Source organism: Gymnoscopelus braueri (assembly GCF_963280865.1).
Source record: "Gymnoscopelus braueri genome assembly, chromosome: 17".
Lineage (NCBI taxonomy): Eukaryota > Metazoa > Chordata > Actinopteri > Myctophiformes > Myctophidae > Gymnoscopelus > Gymnoscopelus braueri.
Genome location: NC_137617.1, coordinates 33,865,424 through 33,885,254, shown reverse-complemented (window position 1 = coordinate 33,885,254; position 19,831 = coordinate 33,865,424). Strand labels below are relative to the sequence as shown.

General features: G+C 45.5%; 1 protein-coding gene across 4 annotated transcripts in view; it reads left to right on the top strand.

Moving 5' to 3' along the window:
- The window catches only part of cacna1g (calcium channel, voltage-dependent, T type, alpha 1G subunit), a gene marked incomplete at its 5' end in the record, with an annotated part of 186,344 nt that overhangs the window by 88,574 nt on the left and 77,939 nt on the right, over positions 1–19,831 (top strand). For 3 of the 4 annotated variants that reach the window (XM_080455501.1, XM_080455499.1, XM_080455500.1), the window contains 5 exons: positions 10,592–10,694; positions 11,926–12,107; positions 13,719–14,093; positions 15,437–15,616; positions 17,054–17,154. In XM_080455501.1, the coding sequence (XP_080311627.1) occupies positions 10,592–10,694; positions 11,926–12,107; positions 13,719–14,093; positions 15,437–15,616; positions 17,054–17,154 (941 nt within the window). The remainder of the gene's footprint in view (positions 1–10,591; positions 10,695–11,925; positions 12,108–13,718; positions 14,094–15,436; positions 15,617–17,053; positions 17,155–19,831) is intronic. The other variant, XM_080455498.1, reaches the window with a different exon arrangement.

Sequence of the window (19,831 nt, the reverse complement as noted above, 5' to 3'; positions counted from 1 at the left end):
CTGTGATTGTTTGTTTTGTCCTGTCTTTTTATTTAGTTTTTTGTGACTTGATGCAGTTCAGGCGATATGCATTGCATTGTATGGTGTTGTAGTGCAACACCTGAGGTTTTCTACGCACGCACGCACGCACGCACGCACGCACGCACGCACGCACGCACGCACGCACGCACGCACAGATTGATTCTCAAGCAAGGTCCTTCCAACCTAATTAATTCCTTGCTGTTTGGCGGTGCCTCACTTACTTTCTATCTCCTCTCCTTTATTTCTTGCTCGTCTTCCTCCCACGTCTTCAGAGCGCTTTATTTCCTCTTCTGTTTTTTTAATACATATACATCCAGCATCCTCTTTCTACAAACACACAAAGGTATTTTTAGACGGCCAAACTTTGCCGTGCGTCAGGGTTGCTAGGTAACGAGCACTTGAATGACGTGAGCCCAGGTCACTGGAGAGACGTTACGGCAAGGCTCGCCAGCCAAGATCCAGTCCGCACGCACGCACACACACACACACACACACACACACACACACACACACACACACACACACACACACACACACACACACACACACACACACACACACACACACACACACACACACACACACACAGAATATGCACCTAATACGCAGGTGATGGAGAGCTCTAAAAAGAAGAGATTATTCCTTTTATCCATGTGTGATCTGAACAATGCACATCTTTCCAGCCGAGACAGCCTTGTCACAGACAGTACCATGCAATGCCATTAAACTAACAACAGCATATATATATATGAATGTATATATCTCCATTGCTGCTTTTTTTGAATGCCATTTTCTCTGGTGGAATGTAAACTTTTGCACTGTGTTCTGCTCTGTTGGACTTGCCACTGATTTCAAAGTTGCACACGTTGCAGTATTGCACACTGCACCCTGGGACCCCCAGCCCGGACGCAGCTGCCCTTCTTTTTTTTCTTTTTGAATGTTTCTTCTTCTGCATGGTAAACTGTTGGGATCTCCTTTTAACTGGCTTCCTTCTGCTGTGCTGCTGTTTTCTTGTCGTGGTGCCCTTCTTCGCCCTCCTCCTATCTCGTCCTCCTACCTCCCCCGACCCTGTTCCGGCTGTACCATCCACTTCTGCTATAGGAAGTGACCAAGCGAGAGGATTTGCATGCCCGGCTGAGTCTCATTCCGCTGCCTATAGACTCAGGGGTATGTACAGTACAGCACTGCTCCCCCCCCTCAACCCTCCTCTTCCCAGTGTTGATTTTGACAGCAAATTTTGATTTAGTTTTACTCATAGTCTTTTGAATTGAAAATTCCATTTAGTTTCAGTCATATTTTAGTCATCTGAAATGTTTTAGTTTTTGTCCGGTTTTAGTCGACTAAATATCAAGTTTATAGTCGACTAAATATACAGTTGATTTAGTCGACTAACATGTATTTTGGCGGTGCCTTGATGGCGTCGCAATGGCTGATTTTACACTTGGTTGCATTCGTTGTGAGCTTGTAGAGCGCGACAGAGCGCGACACCCGAGCGCAACCAAACATAAAATGACTTTAGTTAATTTCTTCTCCACTAGTCCCTCACTAACATTTTAATCTAGTTTTTATTTGTTGACGAAATTGTCAATATATTTAGTCATAGTTTTAGTCATCATTGCTTCGTTTTTGGTTTTAGTTTTTCATCAGTGAAAAAAGGTAGTCGACGAACATTTTTCGTCATAGTTTTAGTCGATGAAATCAACACTGCCTCTTCCTCCCTTTTATTAACTTGCCTCCTCTCTGACTCCTCCCGTCTGCCTTCCTTCTCCAACCTTGCTGTCCTTAACTCATCTCCTCCCTCCTCCCTGCTGCATGCGTGTTCCCTGTCGCTGCTTCAGCTCACTGAGGCGGCTGTCTGTTGAGATGCATGGTGGAGACAACCTGGTGTCAGGATGCTTGGTTTGGTTTGGTTTGGTTTGTTTTGGATTGGTTTGGTTTGGATTGTTTTGGTTTGGATTGGTTTGGATTGGTGAATTTGATTTGGGTTGGGTTGGTGTGGGTTTGCTTAGTGTAGGTTGGTTTGGTTTGATTTAGTTTAGGTCGGGTGCATTTGGGTTGGGTTGGGTTGGGTTGGGTCGGGTTGGGTCGGGTTGGGTCGGTTTGGTGTAATTTAGATTGTTTTGAGTTGGGTGGGTTGGATTTCTACTGGGTTGGTGTGGGTTTGTTGGATTGGGTGGGTTTCATTTCGTTTGGTTTGGTTTAGGCTGGGTTGGTGTGATGTGGGTTGGGTTGGTTGCTTTAGTTTAGGTTTGATTCGATTCGATTTGGTTTGGTTTGGTTGCCTGGGGGGGTTACCTTTATTTTAAAAACAGCCTCTGGTGAGACTCCTAGGTATGCAGCTTCCCTGCACATCATTGACCTCCTTTAACACCCGTCTCTCTCTCTCTCTCTCGCTCTCTCGCTCTCTCGCTCTCTTCTCTGTTTTTCTCTGTCCTCAGGGTAAAAACACACTGAACCAGCAATGCCAAACAAACTCCCTCTTCGTCTTTGTTTTATTTGGCTGGCAGAGAGAGAAAGGGGGGGGGGGGGGGTACAAGCTTTTCAGAGGCCTCCACACAGCCAGCTATAATCTGAGTGAACTAGTGGGATGAGAGCTAATAAAGAGACTGAGACGATCAACTGTGTTTGCATGATTCAGTCACTTAAAGCCCGGCCAATGCTGTCTGCTAAATGAGCCCTCTTAAAACAGATGGTAGCATGTCCCGTCCTCCCGTCCTCCAATTTTACACCGTTGAACTGGATCCAGAGTCATCTAGGACTTTTCCAAAAGGCAAAATGTTTGTAAAATGCTTCGAAAACTCTGCGGCTCACTAGGCTGGGCCCTGAGAGACAGAGAGAGAGAGAGAGGGAGAGAGAGGGGGTTATAGTGGTCTACTTATTTACTTCACTCCCTTAGTACTCTCTCCACACTGTAGTCTCACATAGCCAGATCAGAAGAAGAATCAGCTTTCATTGTCACAACACAGGTCTGCAGGCGTAAAGAACTGTTTTTCATGCACACTCCACCATATTTTGGTATTCCGTGAGAGAGGGTAGAAGTAGAGTGAGAGCAGAGGAGAAAAGAGAAAGAAATGCAGGAAACAAGGAGGTTAAGTAAACAAATAAGAAATGTATGTACAGTACATACATAGTGTATGTGATAGCAGGTATGTACATGATGTTTAGAACATTACCATCATATGCAGGGGTGTACATAACATGCCACCATGAGGCGGGGTTAACAGAGAGTAGCAGCAGGTGCTGTTCAATAGGCTAGTCTGTGCAACAGGAAAAGTTAAAACCTCAATTGGTGGCTATTCTCAGATTATCAGAGATTTCCACCTGCCGATATGACTGTTATCTAAATTCAATGAATGGGCTAAAACTGGGTGGAATGTTTTGGAAAAGATTTTAGATGTCCTTCAAATTGGGACTGTATCAGTAGTGTTCTTTTCCAAAGCGTAGGCGTAGGTTGGTTAGCGCTGGTTTTCTCCGCCGTTCAATCTCATACATTGAATTTAGATTTCCGTATCAGTGGGCAGAGATCGTTAAGACTAAGCGAGACTATCCACACTGTGATCTTTACATAACACATTGCCGTTCATGCTATGCACAGCAAACACAGCAAAGTCCGGAGTGTTGATTTAAAGCCCTGCGGGTCTCAGAGCTGAATGAACGCCCTGGATTGCATTTTGTGTGAAAGTCATTACTTGATAAGCAGCTGTGATAGGACACCAATTTTGATGGAGACACACAAACGCTCACGCACTCGGATGCGAGCGTGCGCGTGCCCACACACACACACACACACACACACACACACACACACACACACACACACACACACACACACACACACACACACACACACACACACACACACACACACACACACACATACACACACACACACCTTCATGGACACTATAATTCTCACATTCACCCCCTCCTTTGAAGCGGTGTAATTGAGCCCTGTGTGTGTGTGTGTGTGTGTGTGTGTGTGTGTGTGTGTGTGTGTGTGTGTGTGTGCGTGTGTGTGTGTGTGTGTGCGTGTGAGTGTGTGTGTGTGTGTGTGTGCGTGCGCGGGCGGTGTGGCTATCAGCTGCGGGCCCAGACTGGCCCATCTCCTGCCCGCGGCAGCCATGTCCAAATTGGGGTAGCGGAGTGTAAACAAGCTATCTAAACAGACCTGGGCTATTTCAGTACCCAGGGATTTCCCTCGGGACCGATGACCCCCCCCCCCCACCCCCACATCCCCACCCCGTTACACATCTCTTCCTTCCACATCCCTGATGACACTTACGCCTGATTTATACTTAGCTGCGTGCCGGTGTCTCGCACTGAAAAAATAGCTGTGAGCTGGTAGATCAGCGATTTTCAGTGCGAGACACGATCAGTGGTAGCAATACCACAATATAAAAATACTCTGTTACAAGTAGAAGGCTCGTGTTCAAAATGTTACTTGAGTAAAAGTAAAAAAGTATTGGCATCAAAATATACTTAAAGTACCAAAAGTAAAAGTACTAAAATGTTTGAAAATAGCAGATCTACAAGCTCACAACGCGTCACAACGATTACTTAGATTTAGTGGAGTAGAAGTAAAAGTATTGGAAATTGGAAATACTCCAGTAAAGTAAAAATACATAAAAATTGTACTTAACTCACTGAATGCCAGAATTATTTCTGGCTATTTCTGGCGTTTTTTTTTTTTTTTTCAAAGTAAAAAAAAGGTGCTTAGGAAGCGAGATACAGCCCTTTTCAGTTATAAGTTAAACAAGGAGTGGATGGAGCTGCACATCTTCAGATAATGATATCTTGGGTTCTGAATTGTATTTATTTATTTTTTACTATTTTTTCAAAAACACGTGAAACACTTGATTGACACATTGCACCATAGCGATAAAACACGTGAAACACGTGAATGGCACTCAATGAGTTTTAAGTACAATACTTGAGTAAATGTACTTAGTTACTTTACACCACTGGACACGATGCACAGCCAAGTATAAATCAGGCCTCCCTACGTGCTGCGGTTCAAATCTCGGTCTTTTACCTGCCGAAGCTCTGTGTTGTTCCTTCCATGGCCTGGGTGTTGCTCTTGTGTGTGCTCTGCTCTAAGTTACAAACTTATTTACCCAGAAATATAATCCGGTTAGCACTTTTTATTCATGCTGATAAGGTTTAAGCCGTTTGCTGCCATGTTTGGGGCTTACCGCTCCTCCCTCCAGTCAGGCATTCCTTGTTGTTTTCTCCTCTCTTTGCCCCCAAATTATTCCCTAATCTGGAAATTAAAAGATCATTCATTTTGGCCCAGATGCAGCTCTGGAGTGCTGGTTGTTGTTGGAGAGGATTGTTCCTCTCCCTCGTGGGCAGAATTAGATATCTGCCTATAAAAGAAACTGTGGGGAGGTAGCGTAGGAGTATATCACTGTTTCTCTCCCATCAGGGACCCTTACGGGTCTGTAACTGAGAGTGTACAATTGGAACCATTTATTCTCTTTGGGACCTCAATCTACACCAGCGCTACTCAACCCGCGGCCCGCGGGCCGCATGCGGCCCCAACGCAGCGTCTTGGCGGCCCCTCATGGTCAAACCAAAAAGCACAGGATAAAAATATACATTTCCGTTCAAATATATGGGTTGCTAATTTTTTTTTCAAAAACAAACATCAATTGTTACAGGTATAATGCATAGTTTTCTATGCATTTTGTTTTTTTTGGGGGGTTTGACCCCCATTTTTTTCCGGCCGCGCGGCTTTGCCGCGCGCCCAGGGTAGGTGTCCCTTATTTCAATCTCTGGGAGTTGGCAACCCTAACCTTGCCATACCTTAGCTTTTGCTGAACTGATGCCACTGGACATACACACAAAATAAACAGGTACAGTGAAAAGAATATGATGTCAAAATGTACATTTTCTTATAACAATAACAATGCGTAGTGTGTGTTACAAAATCGAAAAATCCAAAATAGGACCGTCATTTTTAGCTTGCGGCTCCTTGGACTTTTGGTATTTTGCTGAGTGGCCCCTGAGCCATCTTAAGTTGAGTAGCCCTGATCTACACTGTAAAATTCTCAGGGTTAATTTCTTTCTTCTTCTTTTTTTTTTACAAATTACGGGTCCATTCGGTTCAAGATAAGACCTTTATTGATCCCACGGGGGAAATTTGAGATACAGCGGTTGAGATTCAGATTACTGGGCAAGAAAAAGTACTGTAGATGGATACAGCAGGGTAAAAAATACATCACATTCAATGCAACACCCTCAATAAAAGGCAAAAATAGACAGACAGACAGATAGACAGACAGACACACAGACAGACACACAGACCAGCAGAGTCGAAGCTACGGGCAGAAGGAAAGAGGATGAAGGATGAGAAACTGACAACTCCAAAATTATAAAGGATGTTCCTGTCACACACACACACACACACACACACACACACACACACACACACACACACACACACACACACACACACACACACACACACACACACACACACACACACACACACACACACACACCCCTATCACTCAGGGGACAGACCACAGCTGGCGTCGGACACAGTAGAGTGCTCTTAGGACCAGGTCTTAGGACCACTCTACTATATCGGGGCCAGGGTCAATAATGGGTTTATCTGACCCTGTAGTGCCACCTGGGAACAGTGGTGAAAAAAGTACAATTTTTTTTTTACTAAGTAAAGGTATCAATACTGCAGTGTAGAAATACTCTGTCACAAGTAAAAGTACAAAAGTATTGGCATCAAAATGTACTTTAAAGTATCAAAAGTAAAAGTACTCATTATGCAGAATGTCCTATTTCACAAGTGTTAAAAAGGTTTACAAATCTTTTGAAAATAGCAGATCTACAAGCTCACAACGCATCACAAAGCGACGCGTTGTGAGCTTGTAGATCTGCTATTTTCAAATAGCTGAAGTAATAGGGATGAAGTGGTTAATGCATGTTTTGTAATAATAATGGTAGTAGTGGAGTAAAACGTACAACCTAGTTGCCTCTGAGATGTAATGGAGTTGAAGTAAAAGTACTGACATTTTTAAATAATAAATTCCTCAAATTTGTACTTAAGTACAGTACTTGAGAAAAGGTACTTAGTTACTTTACACCACTGTACAGCCGGACCAAAACAGAACACCTTAACCCATTGATACCTGGAACGCATCTGTGTCACTTTAAGATTTCTTTGGCTATTCAAAAATAGCAGATATACAAGCTCATAGCGCGGCACAGAGTGCCGCGCTATGAGCTTGTAGATCTGCTATTTTTGAAAAATCGAGGAATTTTTTTGGGGGGTTTTCTTTCAAAAAATTGTTAGGATTTAGAAGACATTTCTAGAATATTCTCAGGTCTTAATGGGTTAACACAGAGCTCAGCAGGATTTTGCCCTGTACAATAATGAATATGAACTCAGCCTGGTCCTTGTGGTCGGCCTCAAAGACCCCTGGGCCAATGGCTTAGCATTACCATTAGTACAGCACACTGCAATAGCTTAAGTGGTGATTGCCCCCTTCCCTTCCCTTCCCTTCTCTGCTACCCCCCCCCCCCCCCCCCCCCTGATTTATACTTAGTCGCGCGGTGCCAATCTACAAGCTCACGGCGCCGATCGACACACTCACAATGCGTCACTCTGCGACGCATTGTCAGCTTGCAGATCGTCTCTTTCCGGTGCACCACTAAGTATAAATCAAGGTGGGGGACTGGGGGGAGGAGTAGGAGACATAGAGAGAACGACAGGGGAAAGGTTGAGCACCCACGGCGCTTTGGTGCCCGATGCTCCACTGGGTTTGTCCTATCACAGCTGTCGCTCCTGATTGATTGTGTGCGCCGCCGAGGCGGACGAGGCCCCGTAGGAGGGGAACCTCGCTGTGGGTAGAATTGGATGTTTTTATTTACCTGTGGTTGGTGATGAATTGTTGTTAGCGTAGGCGGTGCAGTCGATCAGTACTATGCATGCGCGCGCGCGTGTGTGTGTGTGTGTGTGTGAGTGAGTGTGTGCGGGTGCATGTGCGTGTGTGTGTGGGTGGTGGATAGGGCATGTAGCATTTTAGCAAGCATTTTGTTAAAATATTCAGATTTTCTCTTGTTGCTCTTAACCCATTAATACCTGGAACGCATCTGTGTCACTTTTAGATTTCTTTAGGCTATTCAAAAATAGCAGATATACAAGCTCATAGCGCGGCACTCTGTGCCGCGCTATGAGCTTGTAGATCTGCTATTTTTGAAAAATCGTGAATTTTTTTTTTTACATTTTTTTCCGAAAAACTGTTAGGATTTAGAAAATGTTTAGAAGCGGCCTCAGGTCTTAATGGGTTAAGCCATTTTTTTTTATGCATACTGCTATGGCAGTGGTTCTCAAAGTGGGGTCCAGGGACCCTCTGGTTTCCTTGGGGGATTCTAATAGACCCTTACAGGTCTACAGGTGTACAAATGGAACCAAATGGACCCTGTTACATTTGTACACTCTCAAAGTACACTCTATTTGAAATAAAAAAGTTTGAGAACCACTGTGCTATGGTGATAGATATGGTGCGATGGGGGAGTCATGCCAGTCCCCCAGAATGAGCCCCTTGAGCTGATTAGGCTGCTAGGTCATTTACATCTAGCTCTGTTTGGCCATATTTCTTCCTCTGCAAAATCAGTGTGGAGGCACAAAATAGCAGTTTAACTCATTAAGACCGGGAACGCATCCGTGTCATTTTTAGATTTCTTTAACTATTAAAAAAATAGCAGATATACAAGCAGTATGTAGATCAGCTTTTTATTTTATTTCATCGTGAACATTTTTGCACATCTTTGAATATACACTTTTTAAAGCGAACATAACGTGAACCGAAACGGCTATCAATACTTGATTTGATTGATTTGATTTGTTAGACATCATGGTTAAAAGGAAAACACATGTTAGTTACATGCTTCTCACAGAAACGTCAAGGATAAAAAACACAATCAAGTCAGTGACTTATTTCCATTGTGGTCCTTGGTCTGAGACAAACTAAACATTAAACAGGCAATGCAACGATGTTGGTAACAATATTTTTAAGCTACATTCGATAAAAAAGAAAAGAAAGGTTACAAATGCAGGTGCTCAGTAGAGCAATATATCCCACTCGTATTTTGGGATGTTTGATTTGAAAGAGAAGTGCAATAAAATGTTGCGTGCTGTGATTGGTTACGAAGATGCACGAGACCACATTCACTTCCTTGTTTAGGTTTTGTTGCAATACTGTCGTGTCGGCACGTCGCAGACAGTATGAATCCTCAAAACTCAGAACGTCAAGAGACACATATAGTGAGACACGTCGGTCGCCACTTGTCGCTCCAAGCTTGAATTGGCCTTTAGTCAGTCAGTTACCAACACAAACCCCTCTGTAGGGCCGCGACGAGCCCTGCCAAAAAGACAGGAATAGAGGCTGGCAGAGTGGAAAGAAATGGCACAGAAACAGACAGTGTGCAGACTGCAGGAAGTTACAGACGGGAGTGCTCGGGGAAGGATTATTTTGACACAAACAATGACAGAGTGAAAGACGATGGACAAACAGTTGTGGTGTTCTGACAAACTCTGTGCCGTGTGGCTGATTTATGACTGAGACCACACTGAAGTTTGGAGCGTGTGTGTACGTGTGTGTGTTTGTTTGAGGTAGTGGTAGACAGCGAGAGTGCTTGTGAGAGAAAAAACAAGTGTTTGTGCGCATGCGTGCGCCTGTGTGTTTGTGTGTGTGCGTGCGTGTGTGCGTGCGTGCGTGCGTGCGTGCGTGCGTCAGTGCGTGCGTGCGTGCATGTGTTAGCTTGTACACTGTCGCGTGCCTTAGTAGGTTTTTGTGTGTGTTAGACCACACCGAAGCTCTGTGCTGGGTGCTTACTATGCCATAGTGGGCAAAAGATCAGTTAACGTGTTAATGTAAGAGAGAGAGAGACCCTTATAGGTATATTTTTACACATATTAAGTTGAATTAACACAAAAAAAAATCTTTCTGCATTACATAAGGAGTTTGTCAGCACTGCTCGGTGCATGGTGATCTTCTAGCTGGTTCTTGTACCCATTTGGGTACATTTGTACCCTCTCTGAGTTACATTAACACTCAAGATACATGTATACTTGCTTCGGTGGGGTCGCTCTCAGCGAGACTTTGAACTGTCCCTGCATGTTGCAGTTGAACCCGGACCACCAGGTTTTCTCTCTCGTCTGGGCCCATAGCGTTGTGAACTGTGTGTTTGTCAGGGATACGCGGTGCCCTCACCTGTCTGCTTCACAGAGAGGTTGCCTCTAGTCACTGATCTGAGGTCAGAACGTATATGCTGTACTACAATGACAATGTATTCTTCAGGAAGTAAAACTGAGCCAAGATCTGCGTTTAGAGGCAACTTCGACCCACCTGCTTTTTGTTTTAGTCCTGTGTTAGTCCACAGACACGATTGCCACTTCACAACTTTAATTTGTATGTTTGGTGTGTGTGTGTGTGTGTGTGTGTGTGTGTGTGTGTGTGTGTGTGTGTGTGCGCGTGTGTGTGTGTGTGTGTGTGCGCGTGCGTGTGTGCGTGCCTGCGTGCGCATGTGTGCGTGTGTGTGTGTAAAGGGTGATGAGGATGAAGGATCTAAAGCAGGTTCAGAGATAGGTTCCATCCCTCGCAGCGTGGAGGATGTAAGTGGCAGCAAGAAGGACCTATCTGCATCCGCAGGTGAGGCACACACACACACACACACACACGTGCGCGTGCGCACGCTCGTACGCTCACTGCTTTTGTAACTGTAATCTGCTAGGCTTGAAGTATGCAGCCTTAATGAAGTCTCTCAGAAATGACAAACTTCTTTATTAAAACTCGTCCCAGATGCACTAATACAAGTAAGTGCATGGTGTTCCCCCAGAATCATCTTGGCTAGGATCCCTGCAGATTCCATTTTTTATGAAAAAATAATAATAATACAGGTTGAAGAATGTGTTGTTATCGTTTCATAATGTCCTCCAAATGTCACTGAATCTGTGTGAGGTCTCATTCTCTCAGTTCATTCTTGGCTGGTTTCTTAACCACGCTGGGGCACGCACGTGCCCTGTCTACCTCCCTCTTCATCAACCCACAGCCTCATCTATAATTCCTTGCATGTCGGTTTTCTGCCCCTTTTACTCACACACACACACACGCACACGTACACACACACACACACACACACACCCCCACATACACAAACACACACACACACACACACACACACACACACACACACACACACACACACACACACACACACACACACACACACACACACACACACACACACACACACACGTGCACGTGCGTGCGCACACGCACTTAGACATCCAGAGGAGTTCTGTGGATGAAATGTACCGAGTCAATGTACAAGTCCCAAACGCATTGTACTCTCCTTCCCCTCTCATATGGATAGAATAAAAACTGCTTCAGTGGCTGAAAGGGCCTGTAATTTATTCCTCTACTGAGTGCATGGAAGGGGAGGAACACGGAGGAATTAGTGCTATTAAAGTCACATTTCCCCGCGCATGTTGCTCTACCGCATGTGTTTGCTTTGCTGGTGAATATTACGCTCCCTCGCACGCATCTCATAAGATTAAGGCTCTGCTCAAATATTGATTTCGCCGAGCAGCAGGCATGAGACTTAAAATTTCAACTTTTATGATATGTCTCTTCGCCACCCCCCCCCCCCCCCCCCCCTTCGCTTAATCTCCCCATAAACGCTGTTTCTTTCTTTTTCCTCAACTCTTCCTTCCTTCAAACTTCGGTTACCTTGAATGCCCTCCTTCTCTGCCTTCTACTTTAACACAATAAAATCCGGAGTGTTCATTGGAAATGGACCCTCAGGGGGTCTGTGTACGCACATTTTGATTTTTCACCTGCAAATACCATTCTCCCTAACTCCCCCTTTCTTTTTTACTAGTAGTGCCCATAAACGGCCACGTGGACCTGAAAAGCAGCCTGACCCCTCCTCTGATCACCCACACGGCTGCCACGCCCATGCCCGTGCCCAAGCTGCCCTCGCCGGGTGACCCCGTCCTGGGCTACGAGTCGCGCCGTGGCAGCAACGTGTCCATCGACCCGGCTTTCTACGATAAGTCACCGGTTAGTGCTTCTATCTCTTCCTCTTTGGTTCTCAAACAGGGGTGAAAGTGGCTTCTTGCCGGAGTTATTCTCCAACCTTCATCTCCTCATTCATGCATCACTGAATACAATGCATTACATTTCTTTATGCCTGTATGGTGTAGAAATGACAAGCAAATGATATGCATAGAAAAATCTAATGGTGTGTGTACCACAGAATAATGTGTCAATGTTGACACTAAACCTCAATATAGATTTAAAACTCAACAATTAGGCTACATTTCTTTGAAGTTACAAATGTGTAAAAAGAAAACTTCAGTATGTACAGGTATTTACAAATTACAAATTAATGTGTAGCAAATCAAATAGTTTATGTACCACAGATGTGTTAATCTTAACACAAAACATCAAAATCAAAGTCAACAATTACTTTTGTTTGAAATTAAATTAAACATCTCAAATCTCTCAGTTGTTAAACCTGCGTGACATCACCTGCCAACTGCTGTCTGTCACGCCTCCCACACACACACACACACGCACACACACACACGCACACACACGCACACACACGCACACACACCGGCGCGAGGAAACCCCATTGGAGATGAAAGCTCATCAAGCATCTCAAATCATTCTCTCAGCGTTTCACGAGGTGACTGCTAATGCCTGCGTGCTAAGAGGATAAGTAGTGCCCCCCTGCCCACAAGTGTCTCCTCACACAATCCCTTGTCGCTGTGTGTGTGGCTGGCTGGCGTGCTGAGGAGGTCGAGGTGATTGATGATGATTAATGTGTCGTGCCAGTCAAACAATCAAGTAAGCGCCCATACTCTACTTGACTGCTGCCATCGACACTCTCAATTTAACAAATCAACGATCTGGAAAGGAGCTGGATAAAGAGTTCCAGATTCTTAATATCTCTCTCTCTCTCCCTCTCTCCCTTCCTCTCCCTTCCTCTCTCTCTCTCCCTCTCTCCCCCACTCTCTCTCTCTCTCTCTCTCTCTCTCTCTCTCTCTCTCTCTCTCTCTCTCTCTCTCTCTCTCTCTCTCTCTCTCTCTCTCTCTCTCTCTCTCTCTCTCTCTCTGGCTCTCCCACTATCACTCTCTATTTCTCTCTGTCTTTCAGGTGTACAGTGAGTCACGGCGGTGTACTTTATTGGCATGACAGACTACATTTTATTGCCAAAACAATCTAAAAAATACTTCTGTATAAGGCCGTAAAACATTGACTTGTCAAAAACCAATATGTAATATATGGAATGAGTTGCAAAATAACATTAATTTAGAGCAGAGATTCAAAAAAAAAATAGTTCAGTTTGATGTGCTTTAGGCCATTGATCCCCATTTGATGAGATTTTTTATCTCTCTCTCAATTTTAAAAAGACATATGACATATACTGTATCTATACCAGCAGTTCTCAAAATGGGATTCGGGGACTCTCAGGGTTCCTTGAGGGAGTTCCTAATGGACCGTTGCATGTCTGTAACTCTGAGAGCGTACAAATGGAAAGTGGAAAAATGTTTCATCTGTACGCTCTCAGTGTTATGATGGTCCATGAAATTAAAACATTTGAGAACCACTTATACATTATTCATGTATAAATGCATCTCACCCCGTTGACCCTTTTTTTCTCAGGCCAGCGCCCGTAGCTCCTCCCCCCACGCCCCATGGAGCTCCGGCGGCAGCGGCTGGACCAGCCGGCGCTCCAGCTGGAACAGCCTGGGCCGCGCCCCCTCCCTCAAGCGGCAGAAGCACGACCAGTCCGGGGAGCGGCGGTCGCTCCTCTCCGGAGAGAGAGGCTCCAGCTCAGAGGAGGACGGGGGAGGAGGAGGAGGAGGAGGAGGAGGAGGAGGAGAGGGAGGGGGAGGGGAGCTCCCGGAGTTGGGCGACGCCACCTCCCTGGCCAGGACCGACTCCATGTCCCAGTCCCAGGGCCCCATCAGGCACCGCCGGATGGAGTCGGTGGAGACGCGCAGCTCCATGGACCTGCCACCCGAAACACTGCTGCAGGTATGTAGAATGGTAATGCTGCGTTCACATAGCCTGGGACCAGACGAATCTGCGAGTGCAAAAAAAAATTGCACTCTGTGATTTGGGTCTGGCACCGCTCCATAGAGAATCCATTTCCTGCTCCAGAAGACATGGGTAACCAATCAGGGCCCAGTATTCGAATATGGGAGACTGTAATTGGTAGTTGGTTGTAGGTCTAACCAATTGCGTCGTGGGCCATTGTTTTGATCCCGCCCCTTGGGAAAAAAAACGTCCTCATCGAAGCACCAGACTCATATCCACGCAGTGATATAGTCTGGCTACGCGAGGCTAGCGTTCACACTGGCTGCTACAAAGATACAGGCTACCATTCGTTTTCAACGTAAACCAACGGCATGGAGATACAAAGATACATCAGACGTTTGTAGCTGCTACAAAAGCTACAACAGCTACAAAGCTACACAAAAGTTGAGCTGGTTTCAACTTCAGCTACAATGCTGTGTATAGCTTTGTATCTTTTGTATCTGCCAGTGTGAACGCAGCATAAGAGTGGGCACCTCAATGTTAAATTGGCAGTTTTTTCCAAAATGTAAAAAAAAAAATGTTTTAGAAAATGGCATGTAAGTAGTGTAAAAAGAAGTTGGAGGGCAAATAATAATGATGCACTGTGCATGTTCAAATCCTGTTAATGTAGCGCCCGGGATTTGAACCCGGGACTCCCGCGGGGAGAGCCACAGGGAATTATCTATTATCTTGGGGGAGATATTAGACTCTCATGCCATCAGGCTGAGGTTGTGAGCCACTCTGCTACACTCACCCCCCTTTTGACCTCCTCCCATGGGGAAACCCTGATCCGGTCACGGCACCAATGTAACGCCCGGGAATCGAAACCCGGGTCTCCCGCGAGGAAAGAGCCAACATCTTAACCAGTAAGCCAAAGGGAATTCTCTATACCTCGGGGGAGATATAAGACTTTCAGGGCATCCGGCTGAGGTTGTGAGCCACTCTGCTACACATAGTACTTAACATTACTTTACATTTTCCTAATCTTTTATTTTTTGTACTTTTTGGAAAACCAGCATACAACATCATCTCCTCGCCACACCCCTTGTTTCCAGATGTGGTGTGTTGCATTTTTAGCTAGGCATGGTTAGGGTTTGGTTTGTTGACACGTTATCAGACGAATAGCCTTTTATACACATCAGTATAAAATAAGGCTTAAGTGGTCAAATGTAGCTTTAGTTTCTAGCCACAAGACCAACCTGTTGATATGGTTGAGAATACCCAGTGAGAAGAAAATAATCAATTGTAGAACCTACTTGCAGAAAGTATCCTGGAATTAAATTAAGTCAAACATCCTCCAGGTACCGTTCCTGCACCGCTCAGCCAGCATGCACAGCTCCAGACCCCCCTCGCTGGGGGGCCTGCGGCCCCCGGAGCACAGTGACTGCAACGGCAAGGGGTCCCCGTCGGCCCTGGGGCCCACACAGCTCTCCCTGGAGGACAACACAGAGGAAGAGAACGTAGAGGAGGAGCCCGTTTTAGTTAGTCTGCTGTTTGTGCATTGTGTGTGTGTGTGTGTGTGTGTGTGTGTGTGTGTGTGTGTGTGTGTGTGCGTGTGTGCGTGTGTGCGTGTGTGTGTGTGTGTGTGTGTGTGTGTGTGTGTGTGTGTGCGTGTGTGTGTGTGTGTGTGTGTGTGTGTGTGTGTGTGTGCGCGCGTACTTGTAAGCGGAAAGCTCACCCCAAAACATACTTGCTCGCGGACCGTTCGCCCCCCAGCGGTTCTTGTATTTGGCATATTTGTATTTGGCTTGTTTAGGCATAGTTTTACTGAGGTTACGTACAGTATAGGAATACCTGGTGGCGACGTGTTTTGGGGCAAGCGTTCTTGTATTCTGGGTGCACGCTCGGACGTACGTACGTATGTATGCACACACATCTGTGTGTGACGGACACTGCATGGTTGGATCCGCTTGGTCACGTTTAAAGCAAAAGAGTGTTCATTTAAAGTTACACATGTTCTATGTCTCACTCGGGAGTTGATCCCGGGTCTCCAAACATCTCTGAACATCTACCGCATGGACAAGAGGCACTCCCCGCTTGGCCTGTGAAGATGTTGCCCTTATGAGCTTCAGGCAGTACTACCTGTACTACACTTCACAAATAGGGCAGTAGCCCAAGCCCACCGTGTGCTTGTGGAGAGGAGCAAACAATGGAGCACATCATTGAAGTTTGTCCTCTCCAAAGACTTAAAAGGAGGACTAGTCACCCTCCATACAGCAGACCAAGAGGAAACTGCCTGGCTTGAGGACTTTGCATTCGCTAAATAAAGTACTACCTGTGTCAGTGGCCTGCCCACCACCAGTGTCTACATTTCTCAAAGGAAGAGTAGGGAGACAATCTCCAACCACTGCAGATGTTCTAGTTATGTTGTATTAACATACTCTAACTCTACCATACAGATTGCTTAGAATAATGTTTTATTCATTTAGATCATTTAGTTCTGGATTGCAGCTTCAACCCATTTATACACTCTTCAAGCTCAATGAGCGCTCAGGATTTGACTGCATGCATGGATGTGTGTGTGTGCTGTGTGCATACATGAGAGAACATGGATGTGTGTGCTGTGTGCATACATGAGAGAACATGGATGTGTGTGCTGTGTGACTACATGAGAGAACATGGATGTGTGTGCTGTGTGACTACATGAGAGAACATGGATGTGTGTGCTGTGTGACTACATGAGAGAACATGGATGTGTGTGTGCTGTGTGACTACATGAAAGAACATGGATGTGTGTGCTGTGTGCATAGGCTACATGAGAGAACATGGATGTGTGTGCTGTGTGCATACATGAGAGAACATGGATGTGTGTGCTGTGTGCATACATGAGAGAACATGGATGTGTGTGCTGTGTGCATACATGAGAGAACATGGATGTATGTGCTGTAATTGTGTGGTTCTCTCTCTCCTCCATGCAGGGTCATTTCGCTAGATTGTTCCGCTGGCTGGAGAAGAAGCAGCCAGACTGGTGTCGAGAGAGAGATACGTGGTCGATGTACCTCTTCCCTCCTGAGTCCAGGTATTAACATCGAACTGATCGATTGAATCGATTTTACAAAAATATTGATTTTAATATATAATAATAAGAAAACATTGTGATATTTTCCACAACACCGTTGACGACAAAGTATAAAATAGGGTTTAAGTAACTAATCAGACTAATCGATTTAGTCGATTAGAAGAAAATCAATTCACATTGATTCGTTGATATGTAAAAAAAAAAAAAAAATCTCTTATTCATCGGAAAAGTAATCCATAGAATAATCGCTAAGAAAATAATGGGTAGTTACAGCCCTAAACTCGTCCTTTTCCCTACAGTACAGTACATCCACTGCCGCTCACGCCCCTCCCCATTCTAAACCCCCCCCCATCACCCCTCCTCTCGTCTAATCTTCAGCCTGTATTTCCTGCGGAGAGGGCACATGCAAGCCTTACTTCTTCCCCTCCCGCGTTGACTCATCCCGTATGTTTCCGCCACGTCAGGGGTGAGCCAGCAAGGGCAGAGTGAAGGAAGGAAGCTGGAAGGTTAGAGGGGATTGAGGGAAGGAGGGAGAGAGGGAGGAATTCTCTATCCTGTGGCGTGCTGACTGTTCTCTCGAGCGCGTGCTGAATACATCGCTTCCCCCCCTCCTCCTCCAACCCTCCCTCGCCTCTCTCGTTCCTCTCCTCCTGGGCTTTGATCTGCGCGTCTGCCTTCTGTTCTGTAGGACAGAGGGAAGGAGACAGGGGGAAGCATGCGGGGCTGCATCGGCCCCTGCCTGCTCCCTCAAGCCCCCCGGCACTTTACTAATTAAACATCAAAACCCACCACAACCCATCCCCACTATCACCACCATGACCTCCATTACCCAACCATCCACCTCTTCCACACACACTTGTCCTATGTTTATCCGTAATAGTATCCTTTTCACCAGCCTGGCTGGATGTTTACATCACATTTTTTGTGCGGAAGTGCTGCTCACCTGCCCCTTTCCCCACCACAACGCAAAAAAAAAAGCGGTTGTATGCCGTATCTTTTGCTCCAATCCTCCCTCTAGCAACCTCAAGATTGACACTGAGGACACAGGCGCTGTATGGAATCTGTCAAAGCTCTGACTCGCATACACCCACCCGTGCTCGCATAGTCATCATCAAGGGACATCGAAGGACATCAAGGCACAATGGCAAGGGTTGCCATGTCTGCTTATTATAAGTGACTTTTGCCTTGTTTTTTCTGTAAAGTTGCTTGTAAATATTGATAGTTGCGGGTTGTGTTTTTTTGGTCTTGTTTCCAAAGTGTATAGTTGCTTATTTGGGCTTACTTCCTAAATGTTGTTTAAACCAGTGTTTCTCAAACATATTCATGTCAAGCCAAAATTAATATGTATTTTGTCCACGGACCACCATCTGAAAATATTTTGTGCCAGGCACCCCCGTACCAGATTTGTGTTGTTAAAATGTTTCATAAGAAAAAAGAATGTGAAAATAGCTGCTCTACAAGCTCACGACACGTTGTGAGCTTGTAGAGCCGCTATATTCAAATAGCTGATGCATGTAGGTTTAAAGTGCTCACATGTGGCCTAGAGTCGCCTCCTTTGTGCTTGTTTTCAGAGACCTTGTTGCTTATTTCTCTCGCAAAATCTGGCAACACTGGTGGCGGGCGGGAGGCCAGCAGGCTTTCACACAGACCCGAGTTCAGCCTCAGCCAAGCCTTTGTTGTTCGCCCGCGTTGATTAGCACGGGTCCTCAGTTTGACTTTTAACGAGCAGAGGAGTCAGCTGGACTCTGCAGTCTCGCTGCGTCTCGGTTTTGATTGGACGTGTTGCAGCGCGGGGAAGGGAGTCCATTTAATTGGTTGTGTGTCAAAGTGCTGTGCAGGGAGGGGCTTTGCAGCAGTCACAGGGGTTGCAGAGTAGAGTCACGCACGATAGCGGCTGCCTGTGTGGAGCAGGGCCTTTTTTTAGCTAGTGTCTTTTCTGTTTTCTGTTATTGTGGGGAAAGCTTTCGCTGAAAATAGCCGAACGACAAGCTCACAACGCGCCACGCTGCGACGCGTTGTGAGCTTGTCGTTCGACTATTTTCCTGCGAAAGCTTTCCCCCACAATATGGATGCTGGGGTTTAAGTGGTCAACAACTATATCGTCGCTGTCGGTTGGAAACCAATGGATCCAATGTAGTTATTATTCAGTCACAAGCTCTTTTTAATACTTTTCATCGGGTCAATATTCACAAAACCCACACAGACGCACTTAGCCACTTTCACTTTCACTTAAAACACAAATTAGAAAATAGCAAAAAATAGCAGATCAGCTACTTTTGTATGACACTGTACTACTGTAGTATGACGAAGTAGGGCGTTAATTGACGAAAAAAAAACATTACAAGTTGAAATACCGTTTGGAGATTCGAGGTTTCTGCCCGACAGCAACAATTTACTTTATTGACCGGAGTCGGCCTAGACAGTCTGATCTGTGAGACACCTGAAATCAGTGAAGGACTATTCTTTATCTTTCGGGGTCCTCCCTTATGAACCAACCCCTCAGATGACATCTGTCTGAGCCCCAATTGAAAGCCAATCATGGTTGGCTTTCGAAAGTAAGCTTTTGTGTCAGAAAACCCAAACAGTTCTTTTCACGCAGGCATCAAGAAGACGTCAAAGACATGCTTTTCCCTTCAGGTCTTGTAAGCAGTTCCATTTTTCCCATTGGAAAATGTGG